General features: G+C 41.5%; 1 protein-coding gene across 11 annotated transcripts in view; it reads right to left on the bottom strand.

Annotated features, from left to right (window-relative positions):
- Positions 1-25,717, bottom strand: part of ptk2aa (protein tyrosine kinase 2aa) — a 44,452-nt gene that overhangs the window by 12,580 nt on the left and 6,155 nt on the right. For 4 of the 11 annotated variants that reach the window (XM_061665378.1, XM_061665377.1, XM_061665376.1 and 1 more), the window contains exons 2-16: positions 17,034-17,060; positions 13,742-13,989; positions 12,913-13,085; positions 12,048-12,135; positions 11,765-11,844; positions 10,770-10,832; positions 9,220-9,274; positions 6,102-6,242; positions 5,448-5,525; positions 4,416-4,523; positions 4,011-4,128; positions 2,539-2,569; positions 1,666-1,730; positions 1,357-1,443; positions 82-99 (exon numbers count right to left, since the gene is read on the bottom strand). In XM_061665378.1, coding sequence (XP_061521362.1) covers positions 82-99; positions 1,357-1,443; positions 1,666-1,730; positions 2,539-2,569; positions 4,011-4,128; positions 4,416-4,523; positions 5,448-5,525; positions 6,102-6,242; positions 9,220-9,274; positions 10,770-10,832; positions 11,765-11,844; positions 12,048-12,135; positions 12,913-13,085; positions 13,742-13,945 — 1,309 coding nt within the window. In that variant the 5' untranslated portion in view covers positions 13,946-13,989; positions 17,034-17,060. Of the gene's footprint in view, positions 1-81; positions 100-1,356; positions 1,636-1,665; positions 1,731-2,538; positions 2,570-4,010; positions 4,129-4,415; positions 4,524-5,447; positions 5,526-6,101; positions 6,243-9,219; positions 9,275-10,769; positions 10,833-11,764; positions 11,845-12,047; positions 12,136-12,912; positions 13,086-13,741; positions 13,990-16,917; positions 17,005-17,033; positions 17,061-25,717 lie in introns of those variants that run through there. The other 7 variants (XM_061665381.1, XM_061665379.1, XM_061665382.1 and 4 more) reach the window with 5 other exon arrangements.

Below are 25,717 nucleotides of genomic sequence, written 5' to 3' on the forward strand. Positions count from 1 at the left end.
CCCGCGCCTACAGCACACTTTAACAGAAGGGTGCGACGGGCGACATGAAACTAGAAACAACAGAGAGATTGATCACTTTACCATCCCCGCTAAGATCTTCTGCAGGGTCCAGGAGAGCATGCAAGAGCAGAGGAGGAGGAGGAAAGGAAGGGAGAGGCATAAAGAAAGCAGAGGTTAGTCGTGTAACAAAATGGCTGCCGGACAACCTGCAAAGCCAAACACGTAAGCAGTTAGTTAAAGCTCCGATAAATGCGTTAAGAAAGCGACAGCATGCAAGACAGTGGTAGGGAGACACCACTGCGGTTTGCACACTATGCAGTCTGCGGCCACTTGTAAATATTTGTGTGAATGGCCAATGTGAATGCCGAAATTCCAGTGGTGTACTTTAAACAGAGAGCAGACAGTTACATCCCTCCAAAATCACACAGACAAGCTACAAAATCCTGTAGAACAGATGAGTGGAAGCTGTTAAAGCTGCAAACGGGAGGCAAATGCACACCATTTTCACTATGAGGTGTCCCAATACTTCTGATCATTATTTCTCCTCCCTAAACAAATCATTTAGTAGGCTTTATTTTCTACATCAGTACAGGCTTGACATACCTTTAACAGGCTTTCCTTTTTTTCTTCCTCCACCGTGACTGCTAATGACTTTAGCTCAATGCAGAATTCCCAAACGTAAATATGCGCTATGCCTGTATGTCAAATTGGAAGCCGCCAGCTGGGAACGTTGGGAAAATGTCTGTCGCATTCCGGGTGCCGTCCAGATTGATGGCTCACTACGCTGAGCTGCGGCTGTCGCCTCGGCGGATAATAATCGCAAGTCTTCTTTCCTGGCCACGAATTCAGCTCTGTCACTTTAAATCGACTGGTTTAACACAGATAAAATATTGGATTTGGAACTCAGCAAACTAACTGTGATCTCAGAGTCAAGGCATGTGCTGAACTCATCATTTCACTGTGCTGCTGTGCTCCACTTATAAGTATTAATATACTGTTATTGAAGCAAAGCTTCAATATTTATAAAATATGACAAAAGCATCAGAATCCCAGCTGACCTTTGGGCAAGAGCTAGGGTACAGCCTGGACTGGTTGCCAGTCTATTGCAGGGCACATATAGACAGACAACCATTCACACTCACACTCACACCAATGGATAATTTAGTCTTCAGTCAACCTGACAAGCATGTTTTGGGAAAACCGGAATACCTGGAAATGCAAAAATGCTGTCCTTTTGTCATTAAAATGGTCCAAAGGAATTCCATAAATAGTATTTAACATTATTTAACTTTTTGTTAGTTGAATTATTCTCCAAATTAGCATTCTTTGATTAGGCATTCGCATCATAAGGAATACCATTGGGTGGCGAATCGGAACAGAAGACAAAGGGGAGGAGGAAACGCCGTGCCTTGGCTGGCTTGGGAGGAGTCGACGGCACCAGGTCTTCGGCAAATCGGAGGACGAACGGGAGGCGGGGGTGGGTGAGACGGTGTGAATGGAAGACGGACAGAGTGCAGAAAAAGGCCGGACGTGGAGGTAAACAAACAGGACGGAGGAGACAAGACAGGAACAGTGAGAGAAAAAACAGATGTTGGAGGAAATGGAAAGAGCAGAGCAGTCACTAGTGGACATGTGACAAAGTGTATGAAGCATTCCGTGCCTTACCTGAGACGGAGATTGTTCTCACTCCACTCTTGACCGCCTCCAACCTCTTCTCATTATTAGACAACCTACAAATAGAAACACGTGTCCGTTCACAACTCAAAGCGCAGCAATTATCTCTGCCTTTTTGTGGTGGCCCAGGGAAGGGAAGAGCGAGAGGCCAAGGAAAAGAGGAGGAGACTCGCACAAGTGGAAACTATTTGGCTGCCAAAATTATCTCCTTATTTGACCAGACATGGCGCAAGAACGAGACAGAAAGGTATACAGAAAAAAAAGAGAGGGACATCTGAGTTGAAAATGAACACAAAGACAAGGTAGTGAAACCTGTATCCACCAACTAATGGAGAAACACACAACCATATTTCCTTATGGTAATGGACAGCGGCTTTTATTTACGCAAATGCAGATGGGGAAACCCTATAATGGAATAATATTACATAATGTTACCGGTACATGGCTATATATGTCAAGTGGAAGTGGACTAAATAAAATAAAAAGGAATATTGTGGGGGGATGTGGGGAAATATCAAGACCTGTTGCTCCCTGGAACATAAACATTGACAAACATATTGTGGAGCGACCGCAAATTAGAAAATACGGGAATGTTGTCAAAAATCATTTCTCTTTAATGTCAATGTGTCAACAATAGTGTCTTGAACTGATGTAATTACATTTACCCATTATTTTTCTGGAGAAGAAAAAGAGTGTCGATTTGAGGAGAGGGATTTATTTGTTCAAGTGGAGGAGACAACTGTGGACTATTAGAGAAGGGGCCTCTATTTGAGGATATACGGTAATTCTGAGCCGAGAGTTAGCAAGATATTAATGGAGCAAGCTTTGTAGTTCAACACAAATTTTAGAGAGAATGGCACTTACTTTGGAAGAGAAGGCAGCGCTCTCTCCCCCTCTAGAGGACAAAGGCATAACAACAACATGAGTTTGCTACAGTACAAAAAAAACAAAAATATTTTTAAAAATATTACATATATAAGACTTTTCTACACGTAGTGTAGACTTCTACCTGTGTAATATTTAGTACAGTGGTAACTTGACTTACAAGTGCCCCAAATTACGGGTTTTTCAAGTTACGAGCAATTGCCTGGTCAATTTTTTGCTTTTTGTAGTGAGCCAAAATTTCAGTTACGAGCGAGCTCCGGATATGCTGCAACTCAAGTCAAGTGAAAAAAGGAGAGCAGATTCATTTTTAGCCATTTATTGAAGGAGGCAAAAAAAAAAAAACAAATACAAAATGAAAACACTCACAAGGAGCATGGAGCAGACACACTGAAATAACCACAGGGTACATGGCTAACCAGAGCTGGAGTCAGAGCTCCTTACGTCACTCACTAAGCCACGCCCCTAAAGGCACACGTCAGTACACAAATACGACTCCTTGTGTGTGTGTGTGTGTGTGTGTATGGGCGCACACGTCTTGGTTTAGACTTAACGCATTCACTGACATTGACGGCTTTTGAAGTCAAAGATCCAACTGGGAGGGCTGGCAGCGAATTAATTAATAAAACAATTCCTTTACATATTCTTTTATGATGCAATGTTTTTATATTTTACAATACAGAGCTATTTTTATTTAGTAAAACATGTAACAGACGGGCGGCACGGTGGGCGACTGGTTAGAGTGTCTGCGTCACAGTTCTGAGGACCGGGGTTCAATGCCGTTCTCCCCGTGCCTGCGTGGGTTTTCACCGGGCACTCCGGTTTCCTCCCACATCCCAAAAACATGCATGAATTGAAGACTCTAAATTGCCCCTAGGTGTGAATGTGAGTACGGATGGTTGTTTGTTTATGTGTGCCATGCGATTGGCTGGCAACCAGTTCAGGGTGTACCCCGCCTCCTGCCCCAAGATAGCTGGGATAGGCTCCAGCACTCCCGTGACCCTTGTGTGGATAAGCGGCTCAGAAAATGGATGAATGGATGTAAAAGATGAAAAAAAATTGTAACAGATTAATGGTATTTCTATTACTTTCAATGGGAACAAATTATTTGACATATGAGGAAATTGAGTTACAAGCTTGGGCACAGAACAAATTAAACTCATAGGTCAAGGTATTACGGTATTTAATTTGGGAAATCCTACAGGTGTTTCTCAGATGAATAACAACAATTTTATAAATGCCTCTCAGGTTTAGGACAGATATCCATCCATAAATCCAAATTAAGCATATCATCTTTATAAAGTCAAGCTATCTACTTATACAGCTCTTGTATTGATCCCATTAGATTATGCAAGTCTATATAATAGTTTCCATTGATCAAATCACACCCTAATATCACCCCAAATTCTGATTCTGAGCAACTGAATATAAAGAAGCACTACACATGACACTACCTTTCTGAACTCTGACGATGAAAGAGCGCGTTTCCATGGAGATGAGCCGACAGTAGCCGTCAATCAGGTCGGCCAAATTCTCTGCCATGGTCAGGGAGGCTGTCGTGACGGTGAGAGGCTGGCGTGTGTGCGCGCACGCACGCACACACACACACACACACACACACACCACACCACACACACAAAGTGTCGTTATCTTCTAAAATATGCAACTGACGCACAGCATCACCCACAAGCTGCTGCTAATGTCACATTATTACATGTCTATGAATAAATCCGATACTAAAAATACAACAATCTCACACAGTGTGAGTATTAGTGGAAAGCTATTCACTAATAAGGTACAAGCTGTGAACCACGGGGTAGGAATACAGCTGACGGTAACTCAAGCTCATGCCAGTGTACCTCAGCGGCTCCCGCGACGTTGACTTGCAGCATTCCTTTCCTGTCCTTCTCCTCTACAGCAGAGTACTGGATGGACTGCACTTGGGTAAAGTTAGCCAGATGGGTAGGCTGTCGGGAGGAAAAGAGACATCTTATACCACATTTCCTCAAACAGCGGTCCCAACTTAAATAGTCTGCGGCCGTGTCTTCCACTTGAACAAATAAAAATTGGATATGCATAATTATCTCGCTTCATTGGCACAACTGCAGTTGACTGTTGAGTCCATCTGAACTATGACGCTAACCAAAACAGCAGCACCCACCAAGGCACGTAAAGAACCCTCAAGTGTAGAGACTTACCATGTTATAAACGAGTTCCCTGCGCAGTATTAAAAATGATTCTGTTATGTGGAGACGGCGTTCTAAGAGACAGTGACAGATGTTCGCTCCACAATGTTCTGTCCACCCATGTTTATGTTCCAGGGAGCGTCGCAACTTTTCTCCCAGTCTTCCGCTGTCCTTTTCGCCATAATAGTCCTTTATTATTTTGCTTTAAACTCTAATTTCAATTGATTTCTTCTTTCTTTCTTCCTTTTTTCATAAAAAAAATTCCTTTTTTTTCTATCTCATAAAATTCATCCCCCAATTGGAGTTGAGTAAAAACGGACCCAGGCACAAATTGCAGAAATATGGCATGTAAACTGTCCTGTAAAAGTCCTGATGATCTTGTAAAGGGCAACACAGTCGACTAGTGCTTAACACGTCTGACTAGTAGGAAGCACAAGTACGCCTCACAGTTCTGAAGTTCGGGGTTCAAATTTCTAGCTGGGTTTTCTCTGGATACTCCAGCTTCCTCCCACAATCCACAAATAAGCATATTAGATCAAATGAAGACTAAATTTCCCATAGGTGTGAATCTGAGTCTTATTGGCTGTTTGCCTTATTTTGATAAACTATGTGATTGGTCAGCGACCAGTCCAGGGTTTACATAGTCTTTATGGCGGCCTACAAAAAAAAAAAAAAAAAAGTGGAAAAATGCAGAATTTTACTCACCGCTGAGCCCTTGTCCGTCAGGTAGCTAATACCTTCCTCAGGCCCTATTGCCAACTCCACCTGGATCACCCAGCTTGACTGCGGGGGGGGGGGGGGGGGAGAAAAAACAATGAACCCCCACAACTTGCAGCTCAGAATTTGTGAATTCATCTATTTGGGGATTTTTACTTTTTTTCCTGAGAACCTATCCTCCCATTGTTTGCTGAAAAACTTTCCTCTGTACCTTTTTGTACTTCGGCTAAAGCCATATCAAATATAAAAATATTTCCCTGGCAGAACTCCTTGAAGTGAGGTGAGGAGCTTCATTTGGTCAGGCGATAGTTTGTCTAATAGAAAAAAAATCGTTTTGCCGTAAACTTGTACCACCTTTAGGAAATTTCTCTTTTGTGTGGCCTTCAATTACATGTGGATTTTCTCTGTTCATGGAAGGGCACAGTCCCTTTCCCCTCGCAAATAGCAGGTTTTTACTCTAAAACAACAGGAACATGCCATCGTCTATCACTAACAAACGTTAATGCTTAAGTAAAGTCATAATTACTGTAAATATTCATATGAAAAACACCTCTTGAAACACCCCTATATCCAGTGCAACGCATGAGACTCAACCCCACCACAAGGGGTCAACCTTACACAAGGAACCCGAGTCCTACTCACCCCTAGGGCGCATTTGAAGCACTCCTTGTCATAGCGGTGGATGGGTGCCAGTATCTCGAGGAATTTAAGGATGCACTGCTCATCATTGAAGTTGGCAACCTGCTTGAATGTCTGCTGGATCAACTTACGGAGCGTCTTGGCCTGAAGGAGGATGAGAAACAATGAAGTGCATCCAACTGCGTTAGCATCACACTCTATAAACTGGTTTCCTCAAAAATGGACAGATGGGCAGTGATCGACAGAAAATCCATCCAGGAACATTATTGTGCCATTTCTACTTCATCACTTCAGGGAAAAAAAAACACATACACCCCATACCTTATAGGCAACATATTATTCTATGAAACTACCATGACTTGCGTACAATACATAAAGATTTGATTCATAACCTTTCTGATCCAGATGTTTTTGACACACATACAGTTCATGTTATTAGCATAAAAGCATAATTGCCTAGGTCACGTGTAACTTATTGTCACAACATCAATAAAAAAAATACCAATGTGTTTGAAAAATTTCGTTTTTACTTTATGTCTCTGTAGATTCTCATGGTAAGTCGCAAAGGTTGAATTGAGGCAACTGGAATCTTCTTGTTTAATTTGCTGTGTTAAAAAAAACAAAACACCCCTGAGTCTCCACCCTTCTTGAGAGGAATCACCTTAAGCAGCATTATCACGACCTCTATCACCGTGCTGTCTGAGCCCATGACAACACTGCTTCTGAGAGGGACATGAAGATGAATATATAGGTATATCGTCACCACACTCACACGGGAAGTGTCTCCTTTTTCGAGCAGCGTACACTAGGGCCCTCTGGAGGCACACACAAGTATTCATTGTCATTAAAACTGTCTCTATAATGCCACAAAAGTTTTTGGGTTGTAGTTTTTACTAAACCTGCCGGCTAACCTGTCAGCATGAATGGACTCTTTAGAAGGCTTTGACCAACCCTGACATCAGTCACCCTTTACTACCGTAGCCATCTGTTTTCTTAGGTCTATGCACGCGTGTGTGCGTGCATGCATGCGTGTGTGTGTGTGTGTGTGTGAATCAAGTGGAGTCCATTGAGAGAATAATCCCATTAAATGACTCCCATTCCCTTTCACCCTTCTAAAGATGGCCACGCAACTGACAGCTGTGTCACACACGTCGTATCTACACGTGTGTGTATTAGTTGAACATTTGAGTTTGACGGAAAAATGTCTCAAAAGTCGAACAAAAACTGGTTTTCAGACCATCGCGTAAGACGTGAGTAAATCTCATGGGAGTTTATAAAAGATTAATTGTTTTGCTTTTTACTTGGCATTTTTAAAGTGTAAAAAAGAAATCGTAGAACCAGATATTGAACTGGTTGCTATTAACAAACTCATGTTGTGTTTGTTTCTTTGGTACACCAACAATACCTTTAACATTAATTTTTTAAAATATATATACAGTATGTTTTGTTACTACTGGAAAAGTTATAATTCAACGTTAAGGACTTTGACATTATCATCTTTCATTCCCCAATAGTGTAATACATAAAATGAAGATAAAACACACTGTATGTTTATGTTAAATTTGCCCCTTATGTCACTCTCAATATAGTTAATATGCCATGTAAATCCAAACACAATATGGAAAGTATATAATAAAAAGAAAATAAAGCAATCTAAACAGGTCAATTTGGTCCGCAACATAAAAGGAGGGTTACATAAAATTTTCAATGGCACCCACAAATAACCAACAAGTCATTCATCATCAACAAAAAATGACAAAATCGGTTTGGGTATGACCCACATAAGAAAATCCACTTTTTCAAATAACGTCTACATGTCAGCATTGTCTAAGAGAGATACAGTTTATAATGCACTTGTCATGTATATAACAGATGCGTGTTATTCGGGTCCAGCCCAAACAATTCAAATACTGTGAAAATACGAGACCCACCCAGACATCTGCATTCAACTCTAATCAGACAATTTATGGATGTTTGACTGCACGTGTGGGTGCCTCAAGGAAGGGAGGCGGGCTTTATGTTGCCATGTTTGTGAAGAGGAGGTAAAGAATTGGGCAACTGATGGGAAGGGCAGGGAGTTGGGGGGTTCAGCTGGGCTTGATAGGGAGACGGGAAAAGGAGGCGCGCACTCCCCCCCTTCCCTCCTCATTGTTAGAAAGAGAAAGTGGGTTTAACCGTGACCCCGGGGGTTGCGCACGAGCGGTGGTGCTCCCCTCTGCAGAGCATCTGTCTCCCCGCCGCCTGGCGACATCAGGACCTTTTGAGGTCACTTGGCCTTTCTTCAACACACCCTCCCCATAAAAGTGTGCCGTAAATTTATCACTTACACTGCTCATTATGGCCTCAATCCAGCCAATTTCCAAATGTAAGAAAATGAATCTAAAGTAACATTTATTAGATTAAAGGTTGCAATGAAAACAGTGAACAAACACGGAACATGATATTGATTATAAATGGGTGTCCGGATTTCATTTATTTTATTTTTTTTACATGCTGCAGGTCAATAAAAACAAGCAGCAAGACAACGAATGGGTACCTTTACTTGAGTTTGGACACCCCCGCTGCGAATATTAAATTTCATTAACCATGCCTATAAATCGGCATGCTTTTAATTTGTTGACGGAGGAATAGGAACAAAACTAATACAAGTGGAGTAAAGCATGCCCTACCATAAAATAGAAAAAGAACACAATTATAGTCCCCCTAAAAATGTTAAGTGTTGCATAAATACACCACAAACTATTATCCCAAACACTTTAATATCACTAATCTTACATTACCCTTCAAAATAAATAACAAAATGTTATTGTTTTTAATGCACCCGAAGCGCATTTGAACATTCCGTTAACAACCCCGGCTAAAGTTAGCTCCTCGACAAGGTCTCTCAAGTCTAGGTTTATCACTTGAACAATGTTTCTTGACATCAATACACTACTACTTTCTTATTAGACATGGCTTTGGCGCCATCTTGGGGAGTTTCAGAAAGAGCACAAAAACTGCGAAAACTGTTTTGGAGTAAATAGCCGCAAATAGGTTCCACAGGGAAAAAAATGGGAATAGGTGAATTCATAATTAGTGAACCGCCACTGTGCAGAGCATTCATTTCATGGTTTCTTCTCACCTTAACTGAATCCAGCAGGTCTTTGGGGAAAAAACGCCTCAAACCAACATCCTTCCTGTACAGAGAGGATAAGACAACAGAAGAGAGGGGTTGAATGCTTAGAATACTGTAAATACTTGCAGGAATGTTAAATGTCGCGATCTGATCTGAGCTCAGCTGCATAAGTAAAAGTGGGAAGTGGACAGTGGGAAGCAGAAAGTGATGAAGCTGACTCGTTCACTAAACAGTTTAAAGTCGTACAGAACTAATTGGGATTTTTATATATTTTTTTTGTCTTTTGTCACAGTGAAAATTTGTGTTAACAATAGAATGTGAAATAGAACTTAGTATAATATAGGAGAGACTAGTAGCTCAGTACAATATGGGCAGCACAATTAATTATTTATCAACTTTAAACAAGTCAATTTTGCATGTAAATAGCATGTAGCTGTTTGCATAATGGATAATGACTATTATGAAAATGAGAGAAGCTTGCCAAAAAAATGAATATTTTTATTGTCCCTTATGTGTCTCTTATGCATCAAAAGGTGAGTAGTTTTACTTTATGTTTTATCATGTCATTACACAGTGGTTAACTTCTCTATATTCTTTTATGATATTGAGGAACAGAACTCTGTCGTAAATAGCATCTAGCTGTTAGTATAACGGATAATGACTAGCATGAAAATGACCATAGAATCTTGCCAACAAATGGTACATTTTACTGAGGTTTCAAAGAGTAAGTTTAGTCTTTTCTTTACTTTTATTTAATCTTACATACAGTGACATTTTACTTGCATTAGTGGGGAATGCTAAAATGTTACTTAAAACATTGCTTGTACAATTAGTAAACATTTTATGTGGGTGACAGTTTGAGCCTGAATACAAATAAGGTTGGGATTTTCTTTTTTTCATGGGATCAACTTGGACGTCAACCAGCATCACAGAAGGATTGCGTTTGACTTAAGATGTTCCCCTGTATGATCAGATACTTGTTGTGGCTTTAGCTTTAAAAAAAATAAAAAATAATCTTTGGCTTTGAGAATTTTTGATAAACTAGAGAATGTTCAAATGGGCCAACTGTCAGAGGCCTGCATTACTTCCCCCTAAAGATCTGCTTGGTGAAAAGCTGACATCTTTTCAGGGACGAGGGACAGACGGAGACAAAATAAACAAGATTGCAAAGAATTGATTGCAAAGAAGACCAAAAATGAGACGAGCAGGAAGCAGGATACATAACAACTGGACATTCTTTCTCAGTTCATTGGCGAGCTCATTAGGCTGTGAGACTTGAAAGAATAGACTACAGCGGAATCGGGTAGCTCATTAGAATCGGAGCCAAGCAGTCTCGTTAAGGCACCCAGTTTGTTAGCGCTCGCGGTCTAACAGCCAATAGATTGCCACATGCAGCATGAAGTAGCTTTGCCATCATGAGTAATTGCCATATTGAACGTGAATAAACATTAAATGTACGGCTCTAGACCTGGCTGAGTTGCAAAACATGGTAACAAGAGAAAGAAGCTGATGGAGGATCGCTGTTGGCCTCAAAATGAGAATCCTGAAGTACTTACTCTAGTAGCTCGTAGTTAGACTTCTTGTCCAGGGCATTTCCTCTCATCTCTTTAAAGAACCTCCTTGAAATCAGAGCAGAACACATCTGTGTTAACATTAAATCATCCTCCCAAAACAGCAGGATCGTTGCTCCTGATCCGTTACTGGTCCCGAGGGAAATAAATTACACCTGCACATTCTGGTGGAATCCAATACAAGAACTGCATCCAACTATACGAACACAGTCGTTTAAATCAAGTGATTAATATAGTGATGGTTGTATCCAATGCACTGCTTCATACAGGGGTTTGTATTTGTTGCGTTTTGGATACAAACCCAAAATCCCCAAATCAACATTTGGAGATTCTTTTCAATACATAGCAAAAAGAATTTTTATTATATATATTTATTTCAGCCAATACAACAAGAATACACGCTTGGCTTTGTGTTTTAGATTCAAATGTTTTTCTCAGGTAAAAATACAACAAAAATTAACATTTGGTGATAGTTACCTGCTTTTGTAGGACAGCAACAAATTATGACGGTTATTATTTTTCATAACAATCATCTAGAAAAGCAGGTACAGTACCTCCAAAGTTTGAACAGTTTTCAGTTTTTATCCAGAATATATCATTGTCAAAAACACGAAAATGTTTCATTTTTCTTGTGTTTTGGGTTTTTTTTAAAAAAAGTGAAGATGCAATAACAAATTGTTTTCTTCTTAAAAAAAAAAAAAAAAAAAACATTGACATATGTGCTTTATACGATAGCAACAAATTACTATATAGGTGTACCACTTTATAATTTAAGATATTAAATTATTAAATTACATTACTTAATTACATAAATAAATTAAATAAAACTATTATATCTTAGAATCATAATTTTAACCTGTGGAGAAAAACAAATCAGAAACAAAGGCACATCTTTTTTTATCGGGCATGTATTGTTATTATTGTCATTATATGAATAATTAATAGTTAATTACCAGTTCAGTACTCGGCGTGCGTCTCACCTGATCTCCAGGCAGCCCAGTTTAAGGGCAACATCTTGCTCTACTTGATCCCCGATCTGTGCCATGTAGTCATTTTTCACCTGGGTGCCAAATGACACACGTAAGCAACAAACACATATGTTTATTTAAAGACACTGACATATTTATATTGCCGAGCAACAAATGGCACTCTGAGAAACACAAACAGTCCTACTGACCTACATGACTTCTAGGCAAACACACACTCTGCAAGCAGCACCATATGTCTCATGTTGAAAGATGAAATGTTTATGCGTGTGTGTACCTGGTGGTAGAAGAAATTGAGTGTAGGTTTGTCTTCTGTAAAGTGCTGAACGAAGCCTTTTGGAAGGTATCGGATCCTCAGTTCGTACCTGCAGAGAGGAAATGTGATTGTTTAGAGAAGGGGTGGGCATCCTACAGACCGTGGGCCTTTTGAGCATTTGATCTGGCCCGTCATGCAATTCTAAAAGCAAATCAGAAGGTATGAAAAAGTGAGAAAAAGGGTTACATCATCACACAAGGAGAAAAGAGTTGTTGACTTAGTCAGACAAAGGTGACATCTGCTTCCTTCACTCCTTATAAGTCCACTGTGCAAAAGGTCCTAAACGTACAATGGCATTAGCGTCGACCACCACAATAAAAGTGATCCACGAGCCTTTCAATTCATCGCACAACAGACGAGGCCCGCTGGATTCTTCATGAGGCGTCTCCGGTAAATCACTCCTGCTGCTTTTCCATTCGCTACGGGCACACTGCTAAAGGAAGCTAGCTGTGGCTTTGTCAGACTGTAACGTAAGATCATGACTTATTTTGAGGAGTTTTTCTTTCAGGGCAGCATGGTGAAGAAGTGGTTAGCATGTCCACCTCATAGTCCCAAGATTCAGGACAAGTGTGTTTATAAATGGGATTTTTTTTGTTTATCATAAGGTAGGGCTATTCTGTTTCCTTTACTGTGCTATCATGTAAAACAGCTCCACTTCCTACCAATTATCCTTTCCATCTCCCTCTACTTGGTTTAAAATATAAATGACATGACATCCTTTCCTCATCCACAAAGAGAGGCGGCAGATGAATCTTTAAACTGCATTGTGTAAAAGGAACTTCTTAACTTGGCATTAACTAAAATCTCAACCTCAAAACTCACTCACCTCCACTCCTCGTTGGGGCGCGCCTGTTCGTATTTCTCGCGGACATGCGACACGCCCATGTCGGGGTGAAGCCAGTGCACTTGGTCTCTGGGTTGGCCGCTGCTGCTGAGACGCAGGCCGAAGCACCACGTCCAGCGCACCTTGTGGATGTCCAGTATCTTCTGGATGATTCCCTGTGGACAAAAAATAGTAATAATATCATAATATACTTAAAATAGCTGGATTAAACTAATAGCATTGAGGCTACAGTACAGCGGGCTCACATAGTGCATCACTTTATGCATGCCTGTGTCTGACTTCAACAAATTTAAGATGACGCTCACACCCAAACAAGCTGCCAGACATCACATGACACACATTAATGCTCAAAGGAGCATGTGTGTTGCCATGTAAAAACTGGGTATGGGTGGGGGTGGTTTGACCCACATATAGAGGGAGACCGCTAACTATTTGAGTGGTGTAGTTTGTAGTTCGGGGGTCCTCAGTTTAAAATGGTCCGGACATTTTGAGATTACGAACCGAACACGGTTTTAGAATAGGTAGTCAAATGCCACCAGAAGGTCCTGCCATACTTGCTATTTTTATTCAATTGATTTGTATAGAATTTTAAAATAAAATATAAATATATAATTAACATAATATTGAAATGTATGTCACACATTTGGTGTCTGTTCGGCACACGTGGTAACCCAGGTACTGGAAATAGGACCTTGTACCATCTGGATAAGGCAAAGGAAACGCCACAATTATCCAGCAGAGCTGTGACGAATGGGGCAAGCCTTGGGGGTTAGGGTTCCGATCATTAACTCGCAGATAGTTGGAATCTTACCCGGATATCGGTAGCATCCCCGTATCGGATGTTAGATGACCAGCTGCTTAGTTCCGTGTTGGTTTCGAATTGGTGGAAGACCTTCAGGACCCTGTCCACGGATCCGGCAGCGGTACGGTCCGACCCTCCGGCACTGAGCCGCGACTTGGCGCCACCGTCCAGCAGGGCGTGATTGAGGTTGGGGTCCATGTAGGGCGTCGCCATGGTCTTCCCTGCTGACACCGCTGCCGCTAGGTGTCTGTCATATTCTGGAAAACAAAAAAAATATTTCCCACGTTAAGATTATTTGTACCAGGTCAAGGCTCATCCATTCTACAACCGAAGCAAGACAATGGACCACAGGCGGTTATTGTTCCTGACATTGACACACTTCCTGGAATTAAACTCATCTGGGAATGGCTCCTGTCGTCATGCGTGTGCTTTGACTTGTGTTGGATGTATTTTTGTGGAGGAAAATTGAACACATACACATAGTGATCATATCTGCATGATGCCAAAACACTTCAAAATCATTCAATCAATCTTAAAACATTATCCTTGAAAACAAATGGTTCATAGACGATATGATTTTTTTTTAATGCACAGAAATGCAGGGTGACCTGTATGTTGCCAAAAATATTAATTGTTAATATTAAAAACATGCATATTCGGTGAAGACTCTCCATAACTTCTTGTAAGTAACCCGCGGCTAACTTAGCTTCTTCCCAAATATACAAAGATCTTAGTCTCTCAGTCGAGATACATTACTTTAACATACTTCTTTGACACCAACTACTACTTCCCTATTGGCCAGGGCTTTGGCGCCATGTTGTGGCATCTTAGGCTGTTAAATAGCACAAAAATATGTCCAGAGCCACAAATAGGGGTGTTTTTCACCAAAAAGCTGAGGCTTGGTTCCACAGAAAAAGAACAAAACACACACACACACTCACAACAATTGACACCCTCCCTAAAATGTTTATAATTGCCTATGACTTTAAACTGTAAATTTAGCACAAACTATGATCCCAAAACAGTTGAATATTGTTTCAAACTCTTACAATATTACTCTGAAAATTAAATGGCTTACAGATTATTTGATTCGGAAAAAATGCAGTGAATGTGCAGCGAAGACTTCTTGCACTAACAACCCTGGCTAACCGCAGCTCCGACATACAAAGGTTGTCTCTCAGTGGAGATGTACAATACTTCCTTGGCATCAATGTAGTACTTTCCTGATAGACAGGGCTTTGCCGTTTCAGAAAAAGCACAAAAAATGCAAATCTGTGAATAGTGAACAGCGAGTAGGTGGGGTTCGCTGTAGTCGAGTCCCCCTATTAGGGAGATTCTAGCCGTACCTCTGCTCCAACATAAGGGAAAGGGGCTACAGCCGCTCGTCGCCATGGAAACACATGTCAGTCTATGCCTGTGTCCATCTCCGCTGAGCACAGACAGGCAGCTGGCAGCCTCACAAACACGCATGACGCCGCACCTCGTCCCAGACGAGGGTGATGTAAACGAACAAACTAGATCCACCAAATTCAGCGGTATAACAGAGCAAATCCTTTAAAAGGTGGGAATTCCGACAATGTCACATTTGAGTCCTTTGCCTGAGATCCTCAGAGTCCAGAAAGTTCTCTTCATCGCCACCCCCCGCAGCGGCCCCCTTTTTCTGACGACAAACACGCTGTTTGTTATCGGGCCGTTCCTGCTCCATGCCTGCGCTCCATAGTTACACCGTTGCCGTGGAAGTGTGACGTGAACGTCACTCAAGAGAGAATTTGGATAGCTTTTCACCTCCCCCTTGCGATGCTGGTTCACAGCAAAAGAAATTCTACTTTTCCAAGCTGGTGGATGTGCAGTCAAAGCGAACCAGAGACAATTAGCGAGAAGCCAATGGAAAGTCGTCCTCTTGTTTAGCGACCACGGCGTGCAATGAAAGAGCGAGACAGAAGCAGAGATGCAGGGACAACGGGGAAGGCGACCATTGTTTCGGGGAAGAATGAGAGGAAAAGGAGGACAAATGCGGCACGGGTGAAAGTTGAATGGGGAGCTGGAGAGAGGCGAGAGGAGGAGCAGGAGGAATATGCTAATCACTAAATCACTGCACTGTTCAATGACTATTCCCTCCCACTTTTATCCATGTCAGAGCCTCCCGTGTGCTGGAGATCGAATCCTGTCATTTTAGGATGGAGAAAGTAAAAAAATAAAGAGTGTAGTGGACTACTGGTTAGCAGCTCTGCCTCACAGCTCAGTTTAGGGTCCGAATGGGTGCTAGCCAGACGGCGGCGGACTAGTTTATCATCCATTTTGCAGAGCATAATTTGCAGATGGTTGACAAAGTGTGGTCATCCGTGTTTACCCTATAGTCTCCAAACGACTGACATGGCTCCTAGTCCACCTGCACGGTAGGCTGGTAAAGTGGTATCGGTGGAGTTGTATTGAAGCACTTTTCCGAGTCAGAGTACAGATGTATCGAGTCTGGTATCGGTGCTTCCCTATTGTATACAAATAGTTGGATCTCCGAAGTGCATGCCCACCCATTAAGTGTGAAACTACACAACAGAGTAAATTTTTGTTAGCTGGTTATTTCCAAAAATGTGCCTGTTAGCCATCCATTCTGCATTTCTGAATTGTGACATAAGAGTGCGGGCTAATTTACATAACACTGCCACTGCCGTCGTATTAACAAATACTGTTCTCAGCCAGAGGGGGCAGGATGAGCAGTGGTTCATTTGCTTGAGACTGAACCACACCTCAAAATAGGCTGATTCTAGGGAGGCTTATTCTTTATCATTAGAGTATTTTAACCAAAATATTTAACTGACTGAAAAGAATGTTATTAAAACACAGCAAAATGCATGCTTCCTTTAAAGCTACATTGCTTCAATCTGACAAACGTATATATGACATATTCTATTGGCAACTAATTTAAAAAGTAAATTAAATTAAATAAAAATTTCACCTAGAAATTTGTCATACACATTAGCTTGGCAGCACACATGAATTTGTTATTAGAGCACAGATGGACAGACTTGGTGCCAGCGCACATAAATAATATGCTCCACTGCTCCGTTCACTTCGTTTTGCACCCGCTGGTCTTTTGGGGAGGAACTCGTCGACGAGAAAGGAACCTACTTTCTAATTACAGCCATTCGCAGCGCATTGACCTCTGAGTAACACCGCAAACAAATTACCTCTTCTGTTCTCCGTCAGGGGGAATCTTTGGTGGTCACCTCACCCCCAAGCCTGAAGCAGCTGTATGATAATGAACATAAAACTAGGCAGGAATGGGGGGGGTGGGGTCACTCACCTGTGTAGTAGGCAATCCTGGAGATATCTGAAAGACAAACAAACAAAGAGCTTGTTCATCACAAGAGGTTTCGGGTAAAAAAAATATACCTGTGTTCAAATGATTGATTTTTTTGTTTTGTTTATTTAAATCAATACCCTAGTGAGAAACCACAATAGTATATGGATTGAGGATAATCAATAGGTCACCAGATCTTGGATAAACAAAGAAAAGAACTAATTTAAACTTGGGGAAACACAGTATGTCCTGCCAGATTAAGACACTCAGTTCCCCGACCAGCTGGACTTGGATTAATAAAGTAAACTACAAAATGGCAGGTCATGGAACTATATAGACAAAGGAAGGCTGCCTCTCAGCATCAGATGGTCTCTTTCAATACTAAGGGACAGTACATAATAATAAATGGCTAACACAAGCTCTCAAACTCCCACAGGAAGCCCAGGAGTAGCCTTTTCGGTACTTGACACCCAGTAAGAGCATCACTGATACGGAGTCAGGTCAAGAGGATAAGTGCTTTAGACAACCAGGTCCACACAATACTACTACCCAGGCATATACACACACAAAAACACACTTGCACATACACAAACTCGGAGTTTAATGACAGAAGAGGGCCATCAACAAAGATGACGTAATGCAAAGAAAGGCCACAAAGAGGAAGTGCCAACCTAGGTTGTATAGTTTATCGATCTACACTCTGAAATATGAAACCATGTGTGTGCGTGTGTGTGTGTGTGTGTGTGTGTGCGCGCGCGCGCGTGTGTGTGTGTGTGTGTGTGCACGCACGTGCGCATGTGTGGGAAGGCAGGAGCCTTCGATCACCGATATCGCCTACTTTATGACTTTTATGATTTGCAAATGTTCCCCCTAATGCACATTACACAACACTTCAAGTCAAGTCAATTCCTTTTTTGCTCTTGTATGAAGGACCACCACAAAAGGGCAAAATAATGAGAAAAAGACAAAACATTGCCAGAATCAAGTCAAAATAAAGCAAGAATAAAGCTGAAAATATTTTATGAGTCTGTTGGTGACTTTATTCTTGTAACATTACAACTTTATTTGACATTACAACTTTATCTCGTAATTACTGCTTTTTTCGTGTAAGATTCAGATGTCACTCTCATAACATAATGACTATATTGTTGTAAAATGACAACATTTAACACTACGACTTTATTCTCAGAACTTTAACAATATTTTACATTACAACTCTACAAGTTTTTTTCACTTATTACGACTTCATTTCATAACTAACTTACATTTTTTTCCTTTTCAGCGTGGCCCTAATCTTGCTTCACATTCTCATGTTAGGTCGTAACAACTTTAATGAGGAAACATTGAATAATATCAATATAGTGGCAGAAAGAGAGCATACTGTAAGTATCTAGTATCTAGAATGACATCTTGATCTTAAGACACCAACTGTCTCTTTGACTCGATGCTGCAAACAAACAAACAAAATGTTCCTCGCAGCTAAAACTCTGATTCTTTACATTTTTAATGGAATATAATGTATGTATGTTATGCTAGTAGTCCACGTCACTGCCCTGCTGCCTCATGTTCAGCCGAGGCAGGAGATGTGCAGGTTGTGTCTACAACCCTGTGGACAAAGAAATGTTACTGGAGCATGCAGTCTACCATTCAACAGCATTTCGCCCGAGGCAACGAGCACACCTGCCAGTCAAAAACACAGCGGGAATGCGTGCAAATCAAGCCTTTTGTATGCAAAGCAGCGCTGTGACTTATTGACAAGACATAGATAAATTGATATTTTTACCACTCAATTTAGAGCAGGGTTTGCCAAACTATGGTTCCAAAATGAGTCGCTGGCCAATCTTTACTGGGTAAAGTAAAACGTTAAAGGCTATCTTATTGATCATCAAGCAGGCACACAACTTCTTTAGTTTGTTTATGTCTTCTATGGCACAGGTCATTTCTTGTGTGATCAATCAAGTTAAGATAAAGATCAGTGGATCTCCAAATTGCCAAACATAAAATGGCTTCCACACAGATAAATCCTGCATGCATAAAACATAATAAGGTCATGTAAACGCATGAGTGCTCTTCGGCGTTTATCTGCAAAAGCACACCCGCTCACTGGTGTGTGTTGAGGTGCAGCGATAACGTGTTAACTGGGGTTAGCGCAATGCTGATAAATCATGTTTTATTCACTATTGATCTAGGATGAGAGATGTTTTTTTTTTTTTTCTCCATGATATTAACCTTTTTATACAGTCAACAAACAGATCCATGTGTCTGGTGTTCCAGTGATGCTGGTTGACTTCCAAATTGTTGTCATTTCAAAACACATTTTCCCATAGGAAATAATGAATCTTTTTTTTTTTCCTCCAGTCTCAAACTGCCACCACAATAAAACTTTTATTAACAGTACAGGTGATTTAAAAAAAAGATGTCAACATTCAAAGAGAAATGTAAAGCTAAAATAAAGTAACTAGTCATCCCCTCATATTAATACTATTGACAGACTTGAAATGGAGGTAACAGGAATGTTTTTGCAGATGAATACTGTCAACTGGTGCCGTTTTTATTGGTAAATTATTATTAATAATTATTATATTGGTGAAGAAGTATTCCATAATGTAATTAAATTAGGACAAAGTAAAACCAAAAGTGGTGGCATGGTAGTCAACTGGTTAGAGCATCTGCCTCACAGTTCTGAAGACCGGGGTTCAATCCCCAGCCCCGCCTGTGTGGAGTTTGCATGTTCTCCCCGTGTCTGCGTGGGTTTTCTCCTGGTACTCCGGTTTCCTCCCACATCCCAAAAACATGCATGGTAGGTTAATTGACAACTCTAAATTGCCCGTAGGTGTGAATGTGAGTGTGAATGGTTGTTTGGCTGTATGTGCCCTGCGATTGGCTGGCAACCAGTTCAGGGTGTACCCCGCCTCCTGCCCGATGATAGCTGGGATAGGCTCCAGCACGCCCGCGACCCTTGTGAGGATCAGCGGCTCAGAAAATGGATGGATGGATGGATGGATCAAACCAAAAGTCACACTTGTCCATATCCAACACTTTTCCATATTTGGAGGTCGTATCAGAGCTGTAACACAAGCGGGACAGTGTGTGCGGGGAATGGCGATAAAGTGGGACAGGGTGTGAAATTTAAACCCTGAACCTCACTTCTCCAATGGTATTGTGCTGAAAGCCTGGACGCAAGAACCCCCATTTTGTGTCTGCAATACTGTAAATTGTACACCTTCATAGAGTCCCACCCTCTGCCGAAGAAATCTGTAAAATGTCTAAAACAAAACGGAAGCCCTTTTCACACCGCTTGGAAAATTAGCATTTTTCCCACAAATTCAATTCGGCAGTTTTCTGTTTTTGGAGGTAGTAAGTAACAGAGCCGGCCTTCGGGGTTCCGGGACAGGGATGTGAAATTTAATGCACAACACCCCTCCCACCATGTATTTAATACATTATCGAATTGCGGGATGCTGTGTAACTCTGTGAAAGCGCACAGTGGTTCAACAGTATTTATATAACTACAATCTATACAATACACTATGAATAAATATAACTTTTACTGGGTTCTCTGTGTAAAAAAAGGCTTGGGTCATAAGGCCTACAAACAAAACAGCGCAGAATTGAAAGACAGAAATACATATTGCCCATATACAGGACAAACGCAGGAATAGTCTATCTAAGGATGTACAACACAACCCTATAATTTAACATCCATAGCCACTCTCCCACACACAACTTCCCACACATGCACACACTTGAAGCCTCCTTGACCTTTAACACATACCCCTTGATCAAGAGGAAAGAGGATTAAGTCACCTCTTTAAATTGTCTTTCGACTGCATGCACGCTTGAATGCTTCAATTAAAAAGAGTGCAGCTTTTATTATTAAAACTGCCAAAAAAAGTGACACAACAATAGTTCTTACAACTTAGTGAGTTGACGGCGCAATGGACAAATAGAACATGACACATGCATACAAGCCATGTATTAAAATATGTGCCTTGTGTCAAACCTTACCATGATATAATCCCTCCATTTAAAGTCCAGAAGAGAGGAAAAAGAAGAACAAGATCCCCCCTACGAACCAAATGAAAGGAGGCTACACTGGGAAAGCCCAAAACCCAGCCGGGTTTCTGTGGTCACTGCGTCAGTGCACAAACCGGCCTTCCCCTTCCTTCCTAATCCCTCGCTACTACTACTAGTGCAACTCCTGCGACACTGACACACACGAGTGGGGAAGAGGAGGAGAGTGGGACGGAAGGAGAGGGAGAGAAGGAGAGAGGGGAGCTCATAGGGGGGAGGGAGATGAGCGAGTGGATGGAGGAGGAAGAAGGGGGAGGGGGAATCTTTGTCCAGCAGGAGAGGGATGAAGGGGAAGAGAGAGAGAGAGAGAGAGAGACAGAGAGAGAGAGAGAGAGAGAGAGGCAGCCAGATGTACTAGTCCCAGTGAGTCGACAGTAGCGGGAAGGCGAGAGACAAACTGCAGCGTGAACAAGGTGAAAAATGAAAAGATGGCTGAAAATCTTAGAATTTAGTCATAAATCACACGAAAACGTTCAGCAGGTTTATACGAGAACATTTTCAAGCACTGCTAACATTGCTGACCAGTAAATCATTAAATTAGCCGTTAAGGAGTTTGGGTTAGGGCAGCAGGGTGACCAAGTGGTTAGCACATCAGCCTCACGGTTTGTCCATAAGTGTGAGTGTGAATGGCTGTCTATATACGGACTGCGATTGACTGGCGACCAGTCCAAGGTGTAACCAGCCTCTCGCCCAAGTCAGCTGGGATAGGCTCCAGCTCACCCTAAAGAGGGCGAGGATCTCTTTGTAAAAAAAATTATAATAATTTTTTTTCAATTGAAAATTTTTTTTTTTTTTTAAAGTCTTAACCACAGTCTTGAATACCGCTGCTACACTGTTCCAGTCCTGCAGGTGATGGTAGTGAATTGCCACGCTCTTGAAGGTCTTTTTCATATAATTATTTACTGTACTGAATGGGACTGCACTAGCAAATCATGATGCACAAAGCTTTGTGTTATTACAATGTTTTTATAAAGTACAACGATAAGAGTGCTATTTGTCCTTATTTAAAAAAGAAAAAAAAAGGTCACAGCCCAACTTGGCCCCAATGGAAGTGGTCAAACAGTGAAAAGTAAAGTTTTAACTGTACAGTAATCCTACATAATACAGCTAATTAGCTTACCGAAAAAAATTCAATCAAAACTCATTTCCTTGCGTCATGCCAAAAAATTTGTTTTTGTACTATTCACCATGCATTACAATTTGCGGGAAAACCTTCTAAAATCTTGTGAAAACCAACTTGTGTAGGAGTGTGTGCATGTGTTTATGTGTGTGTTTGTCTTTGGCCCTTCCGCCTCTCTGATACAAGCACCAGCCTGAGGGGCTACTCTACTAGTCATAATGTGACATTCTTGGTTTCCCCGACTGAATAGAGTGACGCTCCAGCTGTTCACTTGACTGCATAGCTAGAATTCTTGTCTGTCCGATTTTTCCACCAAAGACTAGTTTAATCACAACATCGATATACATGATAACAGATTATTTATGAAGTAAATGTGGGTTACCATGGCAGACTGAGAATTTGACAAAAGTATTGCAATAAAGTGTGTATTATCTGACGTTTCCTTTGTAGACTAATAAAAATGACTGAATTATTTGTGGTCTGCCTCAAATTAGCCTACTTGGCATTTGTAGAACATATAGTGAGTAAATAGCAGTCAGGCTAAAGATAATCCATCCATTTACTATTGCGCTGATTAGTGAGCTGAAGCCTATTCCAGCCGACTTCGGGTTACACCCTGGATTGGTCGCCAGCCATTTGCAGGGCACAAATAGACAACTATTCACACCAACTTTCACACTGATGGACAAATGGGTGTCTTCAATGAGCCTAACGTATGATTTTGGAATGTGGAAAGAAGTCGGAGTATCCGGAGAAACCTTACGGAAGCACGGGGAGAACATGTAAACTCCACACAGGAAGAACCGACCCGAGCTTTGAACCCAGAACCTGTGAGGCATATGTGCTACCCAAGTTTCCTGTGGTGCCATTTGGAGAACATAACAGTGAGTAAAGTCAGTAAGACTATTGTCCCAAAAATATACTGCATCATGTACTGTAAAACTGTGATTTAAAAAAAGAAAGTGGCCAGTGGCACTTGTTTACTCAATAGCAGATGGTGGGAGGTCTTTTTTTTAACACTTTTTTGGTATAAGATTATAGTACACTCCATGTCAATTGAAACTAAGATAAGGGAAGATGTGAAATGTCAAGAACCGAGACAGAGTGGAAGGAACTAATAAGTTGTGTTGCTTCTTGTCAAACGAACAAAAACATGGACGAACAAACAACATTGTGTGGCGACCACGTCAACATCTCATGGAAAGCTAATCACATTAAATATGGCATTTACATAAACAAGATCGCAGCGAACCCGTCCAGACATGCCTAACACTCCATAATTTCATCTGAGGCCCTTTTGACAGGCTTCTGTCGGTGCTGAGGTTTTGGTTAGCAACAGAGTTCAAATGAGCTTGTCAGGTAACCATTTAATGTCAGTGTGTGAACAAGTTATTTTCAGTTGTCTTTTTCTCTTTTTTTCAGCCATCACTTGAGGGAGGTGTTTACGTAGATGATGCACCCAGCGACTAAGTATGGAACGATGTCTATGTGTTGATGACAGTGTATGCCACAATGATTTACAACTCTATATACTACTGTAGATGTTCAGTCTGTCAATATATATTAAGTAAATGAGACAGCAGAGACAATCCCTGCTTGCTCTTAAACATGAACACATACAGACGCCTGGCAAGCTGGCCGGAAGGCAAGACCGGAGTTGCTCAAGAGTAAAGCAGATTAATGGGCAACTGGATTAGTAGGCCAGGATGTCACACACTCACATTCATTTTATATGACGCTGAATCTGTTCCCTTTTATCCAAGAGCCCCTGTAGTAACATTGCCCTCTAGTGGCAAAGGAATGAGGGTCCCAAAGGATCCAAAATGGTGTTTATTCACCCCATTTCCTGCCTGTGTATAGTTGAAAACCATCGCATTAAAAGGCTTGGAACCAGCTCGAAGAATGGAGCCTGAAGACCACTGCTCAATGAACCTTTGTGTAAAAGGATGGAGTATGCGGGTGACTCATCACGCAGCCAGACACACACAAACCCTGACACACACATACAGACACAGACACAGTGGTATTTTACCCATGCCTGACCTCAGCAGTGGTAACACCAGTTATGTCTCCACAGTCTCAAAACGTGTGAGTGTGATGTCATAACTCTGGCTTGCATCCAGGTGTTCCACTGAAGATGTTCTGTATTATGGCAGGGTGTGTGTGCGTATGTGTTGGTGTGAGCTTCAAGAGCAAAGAGGATGTCATATGATTGACCAAGCAGACGCTGATGTGTAACTTTGGCTTTGCCTCCCGCCATCTGTGCAGCTGAGTTTTGAATGCCTTAATAACATCAAATTGTGACAAAGACGTAATGCTTCATAAAAACTATTTTCACAATCAAAATTGCTCATCTCAAGCAGAGAGCCCGCAAAAACAAAGACAAAAAAAAAAAAGATCTGGACCTACTTTCACACTCATTCAAGACAGATTTTTTTCCACCATCTTCCGACGTATTATCACAGTCATGACAGAGGCGGAACACAGCCTGTGTTTAGAGAGTATGAAGTTTAACACCTGCGATTCAATGTCCGTTCCCCTTTGTGCTAAAAGCAATTGTCATCATCATGCTGACGTTCGCACGCATCCAATTATCTTAATGAGGCAAACCGCAACTGCTGCAGGCACTAGACACGTACAAACACACACACACACACACACACACACACAAAGTCCCTCTTCTGCTAGGTCTGCCTTAAAGGCACAGGCGAATAAATCTACCAATCTAGATCTACTGCTATGACTCTGGTGTGCCAAATTATCGAAAAGCCAGTGTGAAAGCGGCTTATCAGTGATCCACATTTGCCCTTTTCTTAAGCACTTTTCACACTGCCAGTAAGTCATCATCATGTTTAAATGGGACTGACATAGAATGGAGTCCCGGAAGTCCCGTAAACCCTGGAGAGGGGGATTAAGTTTCACACTTCTGCCGCCCTGTTGTGCTGAAAGCAGTTTTTAGATGTTAAACTGATAAAGGGAAATGCGGATAAATGCAGGGTCTGTTAGGTCTCTGATGCCGCGATTTTGCGAGTTCTCTATGTGAAAGAGGCAACACAGCATCTCACAATCAGATAAACGAATCAGTGCCAGTGTCTGTAGTGACTGGATTGTGACAATTGCTTTCAACACAACAGGGTGGAAGAAGTGTGGAAAGTCAAAACCCTCCCTGCCCCAGCATTCCTTGACACACAGGTCCTGTCCTGTTACAGCTCTGAAACTACTGCCAAAGGTGGAATATTCTGAGGTTCAGGGTTCGAATCTTGACTCCATCCATTCTCTGTGGAGTTTGCATGCTCTCCATGTCATTGCGTGGGTTTTCTCCATGTACTCTGGCTTCCTCCCACATTCGCAAAATGTGCATGTTAGATTAATTGAAGACTAAACTGTCCATAGGTGTGAATGGTTGTTTGTGTAAATGTGCTCTGCAATTGGCTGGCCTGCTTGCAAGCATATAGCGATAAAGCAGCTAACCCCAACCTCACTCCAGGCAGGG

This window comes from Phycodurus eques, chromosome 20 (assembly GCF_024500275.1).
Source record: "Phycodurus eques isolate BA_2022a chromosome 20, UOR_Pequ_1.1, whole genome shotgun sequence".
Classification (NCBI taxonomy): Eukaryota; Metazoa; Chordata; class Actinopteri; order Syngnathiformes; family Syngnathidae; genus Phycodurus; species Phycodurus eques.